The 12,911-nt window shown below is 39.1% G+C and overlaps 1 protein-coding gene across 2 annotated transcripts in view; it reads left to right on the top strand.

Annotated features, from left to right (window-relative positions):
- Window positions 1-12,680, top strand: part of LOC149455890 (mitogen-activated protein kinase 6) — a 53,007-nt gene extending 40,327 nt beyond the window's left edge. For both annotated transcript variants that reach the window (XM_089685761.1, XM_089685760.1), the window contains exons 2-6: window positions 2,584-3,778; window positions 7,265-7,409; window positions 7,580-7,744; window positions 7,834-8,035; window positions 10,106-12,680. In XM_089685761.1, the coding sequence (XP_089541887.1) occupies window positions 3,224-3,778; window positions 7,265-7,409; window positions 7,580-7,744; window positions 7,834-8,035; window positions 10,106-11,201 (2,163 nt within the window). In that variant the 5' untranslated portion in view covers window positions 2,584-3,223 and the 3' untranslated portion in view covers window positions 11,202-12,680. The remainder of the gene's footprint in view (window positions 1-2,583; window positions 3,779-7,264; window positions 7,410-7,579; window positions 7,745-7,833; window positions 8,036-10,105) is intronic.
- The last annotated feature ends 231 nt before the right edge of the window (window positions 12,681-12,911 follow it).

The following is a 12,911-nucleotide window of genomic DNA, read 5'->3' as shown; positions in this document are numbered from 1 at the left end:
GGAATAGTTGGGCCCTGTGGTTGGTGGCGGCGGCGGGGAGGATTAGTGGGCCCCGTGGTTGGTGGCGGGGAGGATTAGTTGGCCTTGTGGAGAGGGGTGTTAAAAAAAAATAATTTATATGTGTTGTAACCCAATAATCTTCACACCAAACTTGGGGACCACAGCAGACTAGACCCCAAGAAATGAATCCACTAAAGGTGCTCCAAAGAGGGGTAGAAATAGTTTTGCTGGTCAGTGAAATGCGGCCTGGCACTCCTACACCATGCATGGGCATTATGAGTGTATTTGATCCATACATAAACTCCAGCACTGGATGTTGCCATAAACAATTGGGTGGCAGTTGTGACTTCCATTTCATAGGGGGGTTTCCATCCACTGTATCTCTTTATATGGCCCATATACACTGAGAATGCCCATAGAGGGTGTATGACTGTGTAGGCCTTGCCAGGCACGTTGCCTGTCGTAAAAGGGTTGGAGCTCACGTTTCAGGTCACTCACCCTCCCTCCTGGTTAGAAAAACAGTTAAATTCAGTTTTTTTTTGGGGGGGGGGTTTCCTGTTTTTCTTTATTTTGCTAGAAAGCAAGAGACATAACTTGCCTGTAATGAAGGGTTTCCCATGATATGCTGACTGCTGCATAGTACAGAAATCATCTCTCCAATTCTGGGTCCTCTCCACAGAGTTGATCTTCTGGCACTGCGTAGTAACATTAGCTGCTGCGTGTGAAAGAATTGTGCTGCTTACTCCCTCTTTTCATAGTATTTTGTCGCAATGAAAATCTTTGTCTTTGCAGAAGACAGGTGCTGTCATTCATCTGCCTGTCCTCCATTCAGAGAAACTTTGCATTCTGACAATGAATACTATAGTTTTATGAATGAAAGTGGGTTGAAAAGGAACAGTGAGTGTTGCAGATCTTTCTTGCTCACAGTGGCTGATTTTAAAGCAGAGCTCCAGTCTCTGGTGAAAAAAGGCAGTCACTCACCTGTCCTAGGATCCAGCGGTGTCCTCACCGCGCAGCCTAGTTCACCGGCCGTCCTGTGTACCTGGCACTGGCATCTTAAGTGTGGGTACAGGGCTGTGACAGCTAGCAGCTTCACAGCTGGGTGCCCACTGCACATGCATTGTGAATGGGTCCGCAGACCTCTGGGAGCGATCACATGTTCCAGAGGATTGCGGGGAGGAGAACTTCCAATCACCTAGATGATTGCGGCAGAAGTGGGAGCGGGTACCTGTCAAAATCGGGCACCTGTTCCCAAAATTTTCCAATCCTTAATGTGATGTGGGGGACGAAGCCTTAAAGCGGCACTTCACCTTTTGGGTGGAGCTCTGCTTTACCCTCACAGTCCTGCAAGATCAACACAGTGTAGAGATGACTTCTATAGTATGCAGCAGCTGGCCCAATATGGGGCACACTTCATTACAGGTAAGTTATATTCCTGGTGCTGCATAGCATAAAAGAAAAAAACAAACTTCAGATTTATTCAGTCTTCACAATAAAGTAGAACCCCAGATGAAGCTTTTTTTTCCTGGGTGAGAGAGTAGAGGGCTCAAACCTCTGCTAGGTGGATTTGCTCCTCTGTTGGTGAACTGGTGACACTCCTGCATAGGCAGTAGTGGTAAGATGTTCCAATCCTACTTATAAAGAGACTCAGACATTACAAAATAGCCTGGATATTAATAATGACCTGACAGTAACTGCATCTCATGTCAGCCACAATTAAGAAAAATTGACTTTAGTTTTGCTTTAAATCCAGTATTTTCCTGCCCCCCCCCCCTTCCTGTGATGCACAGCAAAACATTTATTTATTCCTTGTTTTTCTGCTTCTTCCTCCAGGGAATTACAAGCACCTCCTCCCCCTTTTTTTTTCCTAGCTTTTTGGTATATAACAGAATTCTTCAATTCATAAAATATTCACGGCTGGCAAAGACCAGGTGATCAGTCCTCCCAAGTTTACTTGTCAATTAAGAATTTTTCTGGAAAGATCTTGATCATTCATGGTTTACCTTTCACTAACAATGTTACAGATTTGATTGCTGCTGGCAAGTTTTTGTATTGGTTGGTGTACTGGACAGTTACATCCCAGTGTTTGGTTGTCAGACTGGTAGTAGAGTTTTATACGTAGTGCTTTATTCTTTCCTGTTTTATACGTAGTGCTTTATTCTTTCCTGTTTTATACGTAGTGCTTTCTTTCCTGTTTTATACGTAGTGCTTTATTCTTTCCTGTTTTATACGTAGTGCTTTATTCTTTCCTGTTTTATACGTAGTGCTTTATTCTTTCCTGTTTTATACGTAGTGCTTTATTCTTTCCTGTTTTATACGTAGTGCTTTCTTTCCTGTTTTATACGTAGTGCTTTATTCTTTCCTGTTTTATACGTAGTGCTTTATTCTTTCCTGTTTTATACGTAGTGCTTTATTCTTTCCTGTTTTATACGTAGTGCTTTCTTTCCTGTTTTATACGTAGTGCTTTATTCTTTCCTGTAACTATTAGTGTAAGATTTATTTATGGAAAATGTGCCTTGCTTATGTTTTCATTGGTTTTCTAAAATAATTGGCAATCTTTTTATTCATTTTTTTTCTTTTCAGGAGTTCTGAAAATAAGATGGATAGCAGCTTTGATTGTGATTGTGGTGAGCTGGAGCCACCTGATCATTAACAGAAGAACACTTCTGTAATTTAAGGTCTGCCACGGTTTCCTCTTCGGATGCACTGTATACAAAAAACATCAAATACAAATAATTTCTAGTGCTTACCAGCACCATAGAATGACGCTGCTCAGGACCAGTTCAACACTGAATGTATCTGCACTGTGAGGAGGAGGATGATAGAAGCCTATATCTTGCATATTTATTCACGTTTTTGTTTCATGTCAATTTGTTTTGCACACTAGAGCCGCGTGCATAGTATGTCATTTCATTCCGTTTCACTTCCATCGAGTGTTTTTGTTGATGTTTGCTGGAATGCTGCATCTCTTGTGAACTATGACTACAGTCCTTTTTATACAATCAAAACTGAGCTTTAGCGTTGTGGCTTGCGGGATCCACCAGGCCTGGCAGGCTGTTATGCAATGAGTATTGGAGCTGACCAGTCTAAAGAAGAGCTTTTTTTTATTTTCATTTTTTTTTGTAAGGTTTTTGAAATCTTTTCTTTAGATACCAGCAGTGGTTTATTGTCACGTGTTTAGGAAAATTGAAAATTTCTGCACAAAGGAAGTAAAGTAGCCAAAATGGCAGAAAAGTTTGAAAGCCTCATGAACATTCATGGGTTTGATTTGGGCTCTCGATACATGGACTTAAAACCCCTCGGCTATGGTGGCAATGGCTTAGTTTTTTCTGCTGTTGATAATGACTGTGATAAGCGAGTGGCTGTGAAGAAAATTGTCCTGACTGACCCTCAGAGTGTCAAACATGCTCTGCGGGAGATCAAAATTATCCGAAGACTTGATCATGAAAATATTGTTAAAGTATTTGAAATTCTCGGCCCTAATGGAAGTTGCCTAACTGATGATGTGAGCTCGTTAACCGAGCTGAACTGTGTGTATATTGTTCAGGAGTATATGGAGACCGATCTAGCCAAGCTTCTAGAGCAAGGCCCACTTCGTGAAGAGCATGCTAGGCTCTTTATGTACCAGCTGCTACGTGGGCTTAAATATATCCACTCGGCTAATGTGCTGCATCGAGATCTTAAGCCAGCAAACCTGTTCATAAACACTGAAGATTTGGTGGTAAGAATTGGAGATTTTGGTCTTGCTCGAATCATGGATCCCCATTATTCCCACAAGGTGAGGATTCTTTATATTGGTAATGTAAATAAAAATGGTAGTGATGTTCACAGTGTTTTCTGCGAATTTCTAAACGTGACAGCTGTGGCACTATTGTAGGCTGGTCAGATGTTGGGTGTTATGTTAGGGCATGTACACTTACCTCCTTGCTCTAGTCGAATCACTCTTTGAAAACAGTGGTGACAATGGAATGACTAAGATTCCAACATTGACAGAAAAATCTTTTGTTCTACTTTCTTCTAAAAATGCTAGTTCCTTGTCATGACCTAGAAGAGGTATGTAGTGTATCTGCATATTGGTGGGTCAGTGACCCAGGAAGTACTAAATGGTGGTATCGCAGTATTAAGCCAAACTAGCAAACATATGGTTGGATGCCAACTTTAAACGTAATTCAATGTTTAATTCTCATAGATAGCATGTCTGTTTTTTTGTTTCCTAGTTCTAACCAACTGTCTCCTTGGGGCTTATACATACCAGCACCAGATGCATGGTGCACATGCTTTGCTATGTAGGCCTCATTCTGACCAATTGGAACCCTACTGGAGAACTGTGCATGTGTGTTGAGCGTCCTTTTAGGTTTGGCACCTGAGGAGTTCTCTTCTGGCTTGGCAAATGTAGGCCTATGGGTACAGGACCTTAGAGCAATATTTATTTTTTCCTCTTATTTATTGGGGCCAAATTTAATCTCCTTGGCTTAAGAGCTAAAATTCCTGACCAAATTTGTAGCCCCATAACAATTCAGCAGATTCATATGCACTGTAAGATGAAGGTTTTGATTATGGATTGCTCTGACAAAATACAGATTTTTATTTATTTTTTTTTATTTCACATTTATAAATGAGGTCCACCACGAGACAATGAAGTTGATTTACTAAAACTGGAGAGTGCAAAAGTCTGGTGCAGCTGTACATAGAAACCAATCAGCTTCCAGCTTTTATTGTCAAAATTCAATTGAGCAAGTTGACGTTAGAAGTTTATTGGCTACCATGCACAGCTGCACTACATTTTGCACTCTCCAGTTTTAATAAATCAAGCCCAATGTGATGTAGCTCAAACTTTGCCATGTGAACCATGTTCATAGGAATTTGCACTTGTTCCCTGTTGTTGCAAACTTGTCACCATATGGGTAGTGGACTGCTTTTATTGTAAGCCACATGTGGCTTTCTACAGTCTAAAGGCCTCGGGTAACCGCGTGGAAACTTCAGATCCCATCAGCATTTTCAATTGTCTGTTGGAATGCTACTAATCATTATCCTAAGACTGCTAGACTTATTTATTGATAATATATAGATGAGGTGTGTGTGATATAGATAGAGATATATGAAAAATCGAGCATTGATGTGTAAACCAGCCTTTCTCAACCAGGGTGCCTTGAGGTTTCTTCAGGGGTGCCTTTGCAAAATGTCTAAAAATTGCCCAAAACTTGTATACAAGCCAGCGGGTGGAACAAACCTGCATTTTAGTTACACAAAGCCACAGGTTATCATTGTGAACCATTACGACCTTCTAACTGCCAGCGTCCTGACAACCAATGACAATATCAGTTGATAAGGAGGATGTCAGCTGCCAGTACAGCATCCTAGTTTGACCCTCTCCTTCCCCTCTCCATCAGTGCTGGGGTCACTTTAGCTCAGTGATGGAGAAAAACTGAGGGAGAAGAGAAACAATGGAATACTAGTCAGTACCAGTGTGCAAAAGTGTATTTGCTTTGGAAGAATAAATCGCCTCTAATGTTGGATGTTCTACATGTGTGGATGTTGGTGCGTTATATAAAACTGTTAGAATAGTTTTTCACATTTTAGAATGGGGTGCCTCAAGACTGTCTGAAATTTTAAAGAGTGCCTCAGGACTGTCCATAATGTTAAAGGGTGATTTGACTGAAAAAAGGTTGAGAAACACTGGTGTAAACTACAGTGAACAAATGAATTTATATTTATGGGCCCCAGAGAGACACAAAGTAAAAGATAAAGCAATAGGTGTAAGTAGTATGTAGGTTGTAACCTCTCCTGAGATAGTGTTTTGTTAGGATAAAATGAATGGACAGGCCTCCACAGCTATGTGTGAATACATTCCAAACAAATGGGACTTCAGAGATTTATTAGGAGCTGTGTGTACATCCTGTTATGGGCTCTAATTGCAGTTGTCTCAATGGGGATTTGTGCTGCAGTGCAACTTGTTGTTTAAAGACAAAGCTAATGTTTTGTTTTTCAGAATTAATAAATCTCATATCCATTTTATTTCTAGTTAAATGCCAAAAAACCCAGATTTGATTGGTTTGTTAGCGATGCAATCACTTTTATGATCTTAATTGTTATGCTTAAGTTTTAAAATGTTCTCTAGCTATATGTTGCTGTACAAAGGAACTCGTTAAATAATGTATTAATCCTATGTTCGGCTTTACATTTCTACTGAGTGTGAAAAATGCACCAGCTAGTTAGAAGTGTTTGACTCCTGAAATCTGATTGGAAGATTACAACACACAATTACTTTGTAATTAATAGACTCCCCCTTCCCCCGCTGTAAATTTTGAATAAAGTCAAAGGGTGCGCCAAATCCATCCTTTGACTAAAGCAGTCATAAGGCAGATTTATGCTGGCCAGATATGGCTCAAAGTTTGGGCAATTCACAAGGAATTGCCTGTTGGCACTGCACAGCTCCACAAGCTTCTATCTGAAAATTGACAGTCTGGTGGATAATCCTTAGCTGAGCAGTGACTGTAGCTCATGAGATGCAGTCACTGTTTGGATGTCCTGACAACCCTTGTAGCAGCTGCTGTCAGAATATAATAGCCAGCAGGGGTGCTTCCTCCATCCATGCTGTTTAGCAAGGATGGGGAAAAGTAGCGCTTTCTTTTCTCCCATATGGTTGAAAGAGAACAATCTTCTGTATAGCTAGTTTTACAGGAGCATTTTTAGATGCTGGAAATTTGTTCATCTTATTCTCCATAAGTTAATAAAAGCATGAGCTAAATGTCCTTTTTCATAATGACTCCTCCCCATCACAAAAGAATTAAAGTAATACTACCCACAGCCCAGGTAGGCCTCACCATCCCTGCTCCCTCTTCACAAGATTTGATTGACTGCAACAGGAGCCAATGGCTCCTTCCTTTGTCTCCTGTGAGCAGGGAGAGAGTAAAAGCTGCTGCAGATGGACACCGCACTGGATTGATACAGGACTTGGGTAAGTATTTAGGGAGGGAGGTGAGGGCAGCAGCTAGTGGGAAGGTTTTCACCCTAATACAGGAATTGCATTAAGGCAGAAAAATATTAGATTTTTTTTTTTTTTTGAATGGATCACTGCTCCTATGATGTATTCATTGGCAAAGACTTGTTAACATTATAATATAGTGTCTGGCTCATAACGCAGAATGAAAAGAAAATTGCAGTCAAGGAAATCACAACATCTTGCATTGGCCATAAATTTGTATTGCATATGGGTGCTTAAAACACGTGTGGGTAATCGTGACCTGTTTTTACACCTACACAGGGACATCTTTCTGAAGGACTTGTCACCAAATGGTATCGATCTCCACGCCTTTTACTTTCACCAAATAACTACACTAAAGCTATTGATATGTGGGCAGCTGGGTGCATCTTTGCTGAAATGCTGACTGGAAAAACCCTTTTTGCAGGTTAGCACTACTGGTTTTATCTGTCCTCCCAACAGATTTTTGTTTCTGTATATTGAATTTTTAGACCAAATTTAATATCGTTACAAAAAAAAAATTTTTAAACCTGCATATTAGGCAGATACTGATACACCCATGCCATTTTTTAATTTAATTGTTTTTCCTCTTAAAAGGTGCACATGAACTTGAGCAGATGCAGCTAATTCTGGAGTCTATACCTGTTGTTCATGAAGAAGATAGACAGGAGCTTCTCAATGTAATCCCAATCTTTATCAAAAATGATATGACCGAGCCACATACTCCTTTAACACAGCTACTTCCTGGGATCAGTCCTGAAGGTAAGCTTATAATAAGTTTTAATAAAAGTGTAATTACTCAGATTTATAACGTACCTCAAAAACAATTACCTCTACATATCCTTTAACAGCTCTAGACTTCCTGGAGCAAATTCTGACATTTAGTCCTATGGACAGACTAACGGCAGAAGAAGCTTTGTCCCACCCATATATGAGCATCTATTCTTTCCCTTTGGATGAGCCAATTTCACACCATCCTTTTCACATTGAAGATGAGGTAGATGATATATTATTGATGGATGACAACCACAGCCATGTCTATAATTGGGAAAGGTAATATTACTAAAATACTATATTAAACTGATGTGAGAACACTTTTAAAGTTGTTAATTAGTTGCTCTGTTGCTGGTCCAAAGAAGTTAGACTACAAGCACCCACAAAATAAGATTACTAATACTTACCTCTGTGGTGGGTGGGTAGAACCACAGGGAGCCATGGGAAATTCAGGGAACCAAAAATGTCAGAAACCACTTAGGGGGGAGCGTAGCTCTGGGAAGCTGTAACTTTAGTCTTCGCTGTTGCTTACAGGTAGGTTGTTCCTTTTTTTGTTTAGTAATCTTCTTTTGCAGAGTGCATGTAGATAAGCTACTTTGAGCTGGCGTCGAAAACCCCTCTATATGGTACAATATAATATAAACTGTACAAATTGATTGTGATGGTATTTGGTATTTCATTATTTAACTATATTTCACATTTAGGAACATCTAGTATTTTTTGCAGAACACCAGTATTGTTTAACTCCATTGCAAAAAAAAAAAAAAATCATCCTTCTACATAGATTGTCTATTAGATTGTTGCATGTTATATTGTGGCCTTTATCATGTCACTCTTTGCCATTCTATATATTTAATATAGGGGGGTAGCAGCCCATGTTTAGGAATTCATTCCTTTTCACATCCTCAAAATAAGTCTTACAAGGCACTAAATCTGGTTTAAAAGGGTTTGGTGTCTAATTTTCACTTTGCTATTACTTTGCTACTAGTTTCATTGAAGAGGAAGCGACACTGACAGCACGCCTTTTTTAAAGCTGTTCTGCGCAAACTTTATTTTAAGCAGAAGTAGTATAGGTGCTGATGATTTGGAGGTAAATGCAATATTTTGGCAGAAGAATTACAAGCATCCATATCAAACATGTTTGAGTCCTCAGCCTATTATTAAGTTTCAATAGCTGTATGACTAGTAGTAATGGCAAAATATGCTTTTATGGTTCCTTTAAAGTAGTTGTAAACCTTAGTCATGAAATGTGTACAAAGCAGGTATATCTGTATTGTTTATTTGTCTCTCTCCAAAACTCTATGTAGTTAATCTCTGGTGCTCCATTCCTCTGTTATCAGCACGAGTCACTTCTGACAAGTTTGGAGGAGAGCTCAGCACACAGCTTAGCTACTCAACACCGTTCTGCTGTGTGTAAAGGGTGTGTTCCTTTCCTCCAGTGGGCTCTCACAGTGTTCTAACTGCAGCTCCCTGCCCCCTCCTCTGTGATACTGACAAACGCAGAATGATTTTATCTAAAATCAGCACTTTTAAAGGGATATAGAAAAGAGGACTGCGGATAAACAAGTAAATGTTATGTAGGAGGATATGTTTCAGCTCTGCATTATCTGAGGCTGTTCACTTATGAGAGGGGTTTACAACCATTTTAATAAATATGCTTTGTAAGTTGATTAAAGACAAAAAATGCACGCTTAAAGGTTACAGGAGATCGGTGCAATCCATTTATAAAAAAAAAAAAACAAAAACAAAAAGAGCAGGGAGTGGAAGATTTGCTGTCATTCTGCCAATAATTGTGTTAACTGTCGGTAGCGCTGCTGACTTGCACAGTTTACACAATGGAGATTTACTAGAACTGGAGCATACAAAATCTGGTGCAACTCTGCATAGAAACCAATGAACTTACAGGGTTTTTTTTTTTTTTCTTTTTTTTCAAAGCTTATTTGAACAAGCTGAAGTTAAAAGCTGATGGGCTACCATGCCTAGCTTCACCAGATTCTGAGTGCTCCAACTTAAGTAAATCTCACCCCAATGTCTGTTGCTTCCAGTGCGCTTTCCTGTTTGACAGGGGTAGGTGCCTTGAGACACTTATAAGAGGTTGCCAGACCAGTCACATGCGTGGTTATTGCGTTGCAGAGGCAACTGTAAAGGAGCATAATCTATGTACACTGCCAACCTGGCAAGAAAGCTTGTAATTTAATTCCTTTTGAAATCCTAATACCCCCATCTCACACAGTGATTTGTGTTCCTTTTAGTATAAAAAAAAAATGCTAGTTCCCAGAAACCTGTGGGGTTTTTTTTTTTTTTGTTATAAAAGCTGTAGTTATGATGGCATTGTTTTCCCTATTCTAGATATCATGACAGCCAGTACTCAGACCATGACTGGCCTATCCATAATAATTTTGAAGCTGATGAAGTTCAGCGTGATCCAAGGGCTCTTTCGGATGGAAGTGATGAGGAAGAGGTTCAGGTGGATCCTCGCAAATATCTGGATGGAGAACGAGAAAAATATCTAGAAGATCCTGCTTTTGATCCATATTTCTCTGCTGAGCCTTCTTGGCCGCATTCAAATCACCATGAGAATAAATATTGTGATCTTGAGTGCAGCCATACCTGTAACTTCAAAATGAGGTCCTCATCTTACCTAGATAACTTGGTGTGGAGGGAGAGTGAGGTAAACCATTATTATGAGCCAAAACTTATTATCGATCTTTCCAACTGGAAGGAGCAAAATAAGGAGAAGCTAGATAAGAAGGGGAAATCAAAATGTGAAAAAAATGGTTTAGTGAAGGCTCAGATAGCCCTTGAAGAAGCATCACAGCAGCTAGTTGAAAAAGAAAGGGAAAAACGAAAAGAGTTTGACTTTGATTCATTCATAGCAGGTACCATTCAGCTTAGTATGCAAGATGATTCTTCCAGTGTTGACAAGCTCAATGACTTGAATAGCTCTGTAACACAACTTGAATATAAGTCCTTAATATCAAAGTCTGTAAGCCTGGAAAAGCAAGAGAAAGGCATGGTCAACCTTGCACAATTGGGTGCTCGAAACCAAAATTCTTGGGACAGTCCAATCCTAACTGGTGAAGACTGCTTCCTAAAAGATCAGTTTTGTGGTGAAGTGAGGAAGGATGATCACAATCAGAAGGAAAATACTTACACAGGTTACCTAGATAACTTGTTTAGTAGAAAGGAAGAGCCAGAAGTGTCAGACCCTGAGCCAGCAGAAGAAGGAAAAGATAGCAGCAAGGAAAATGAGGAAGGCTTACCAAATTTTAGTGGCGACATCATCTTTAGTAAGCAGCTGGATTGCATAGGGATTCCCCAGTTTCATAATCCTGTTGGCTCACCCCTCAAATCAGTACAAGCCACACTGACGCCTTCTGCAATGAAATCCTCTCCTCAGATCCCCCACAAAGCCTACAGCAGCATTCTAAAACATTTAAACTAAAACACTCTTCTTGATTTTCAGTTTTCTTTTTTTGTATTCTTCATTCGTTGTCATGAGTGTTCTTTTCTTTACATTTTTTTTCTTACTTGAATTGTATTTTAGTATGTATTTAAATTTTAGTTTTGTTTACCATTGTTTTTACAATTTCAAACTACTTTCTACATATTAATTTTAAACTGGCATGACATTTGCACACAAGGATTAAAAAAAAAAAAGATAATGCAATGTAGGTGGAGACAGGAAATATGCACTAACTGAAGAAAAACCTAAATATCGGTTGCTACGTTTCTAAATATTATCTTGCCTTGATGTTAACACAGTGAGACATTACTTGCCTTCATGGAGATGTCAGTTTTATATTGTTTTTCTAAGCTAGGTCATCATGTTTAGCTTTTTTTTTTTTCATATCCATTTCTTGAAACACATGATACCAGCAGCAACTGAAGAATGCCAGATTTTGGTACGCATGTGTTATCTACCTCAAGGTAACAACAGTTTGTGGCTGTATATTTGCCACCGATAGTGCTATCCATCACGCACCTCTTTTAAGCCAGCATTATTGTAGTAGCTATTCTTGAAATGAGAAAAATACAGAAATATTTATAAATGTTCTTGACTGCATCCTATGTAATGAAGTGTTTTTAATATGCAGTATTTTTATTTATTAAATTCACAACGCGTGTTGAAAATCGGCGCCTCAGAAACGGCTTAGATTGGTAAATGGACATCTTGGCATCTAGCTGTCAAAATACAAGCATGCCATACTATTCGGGCACGGGTTGAAGAATTACAAATAAGTAAGGCATTGTGAAGAGCAGTAATGATTTGCAGTACTTAACAGTAAGCAATCAGGTTTTAGCTTCCTATAGTCATATCAATAGAATATTCTAAATGGATTGCTATGAAATGCCACCCTGTGCTTGTTGCTCTCTTATTAAACAAGCCCTTTGGAATATGGCAGCTAGACTGTTAAACGTTGTCCAGATCTAGTGGAGATATTTAATTTATAGTTTACATTGTACAGTTAGCCTGCATATTAACAGGTCGTTGTGTTCTCGCTTCATTCTTTTTCCCACTCTTCTTTCATTTCAAGGAAAGTGCTCACTGTGTATAGGAATTTGTATTTTCAAAGTGCTTGACTGATCTCTACAAAACATAGGAACGTCGTTAAATACTCCTAGAAACCTTTTTTTTATTTTTTTTATTGCAATGTTAAGAAAGGCGTGCATGGAATTATGGTACAACATTACTGTAAGTTAAGAATTGATGTAAGATTTTTTTTTTTGGCTTTTACTGTATGTTTTTACTGAAAATTCTTTTTTTATTTTCTTTGTTTTGTTTTCAAACCTGCATGAGAAGAATAGCATGTAGTATCTCAATTCTCTGGAAACTTGTTTTGCCTCTGAATTTTGCATACTATTTATGTACTATTGTTTCCCCTATTTAAGAATAATAAAACATGGCCAGCAAAAAATGTGATTTTGTGTCTTGGTAATTCTGCACTTTTTATTAAGGGACATTTTCTTAAAGTGGAACCGAAGTCTTTTTATAACAAACAGCAAGCAGCAGAAGATAAATGCAATGACAAAAACCTGCCTGCCTGTTTGCAGTCTTCTGCAGGATGTAAACGGAGCTTTGCATGTTCTTGTGTACCAGGATGACTGACTCCTGCACATGTGCAAGTTACGCCATCCTGTCTCGGCCAGTGGA

The sequence above is a fragment of the Staurois parvus genome, unplaced genomic scaffold (genome assembly GCF_062004578.1).
Source record: "Staurois parvus isolate SC_StPar_1 unplaced genomic scaffold, SC_StPar_1.0 ptg000385l, whole genome shotgun sequence".
In the NCBI taxonomy this organism is placed as follows: domain Eukaryota; kingdom Metazoa; phylum Chordata; class Amphibia; order Anura; family Ranidae; genus Staurois; species Staurois parvus.
This window is presented reverse-complemented; position numbering and strand designations above follow the sequence as displayed.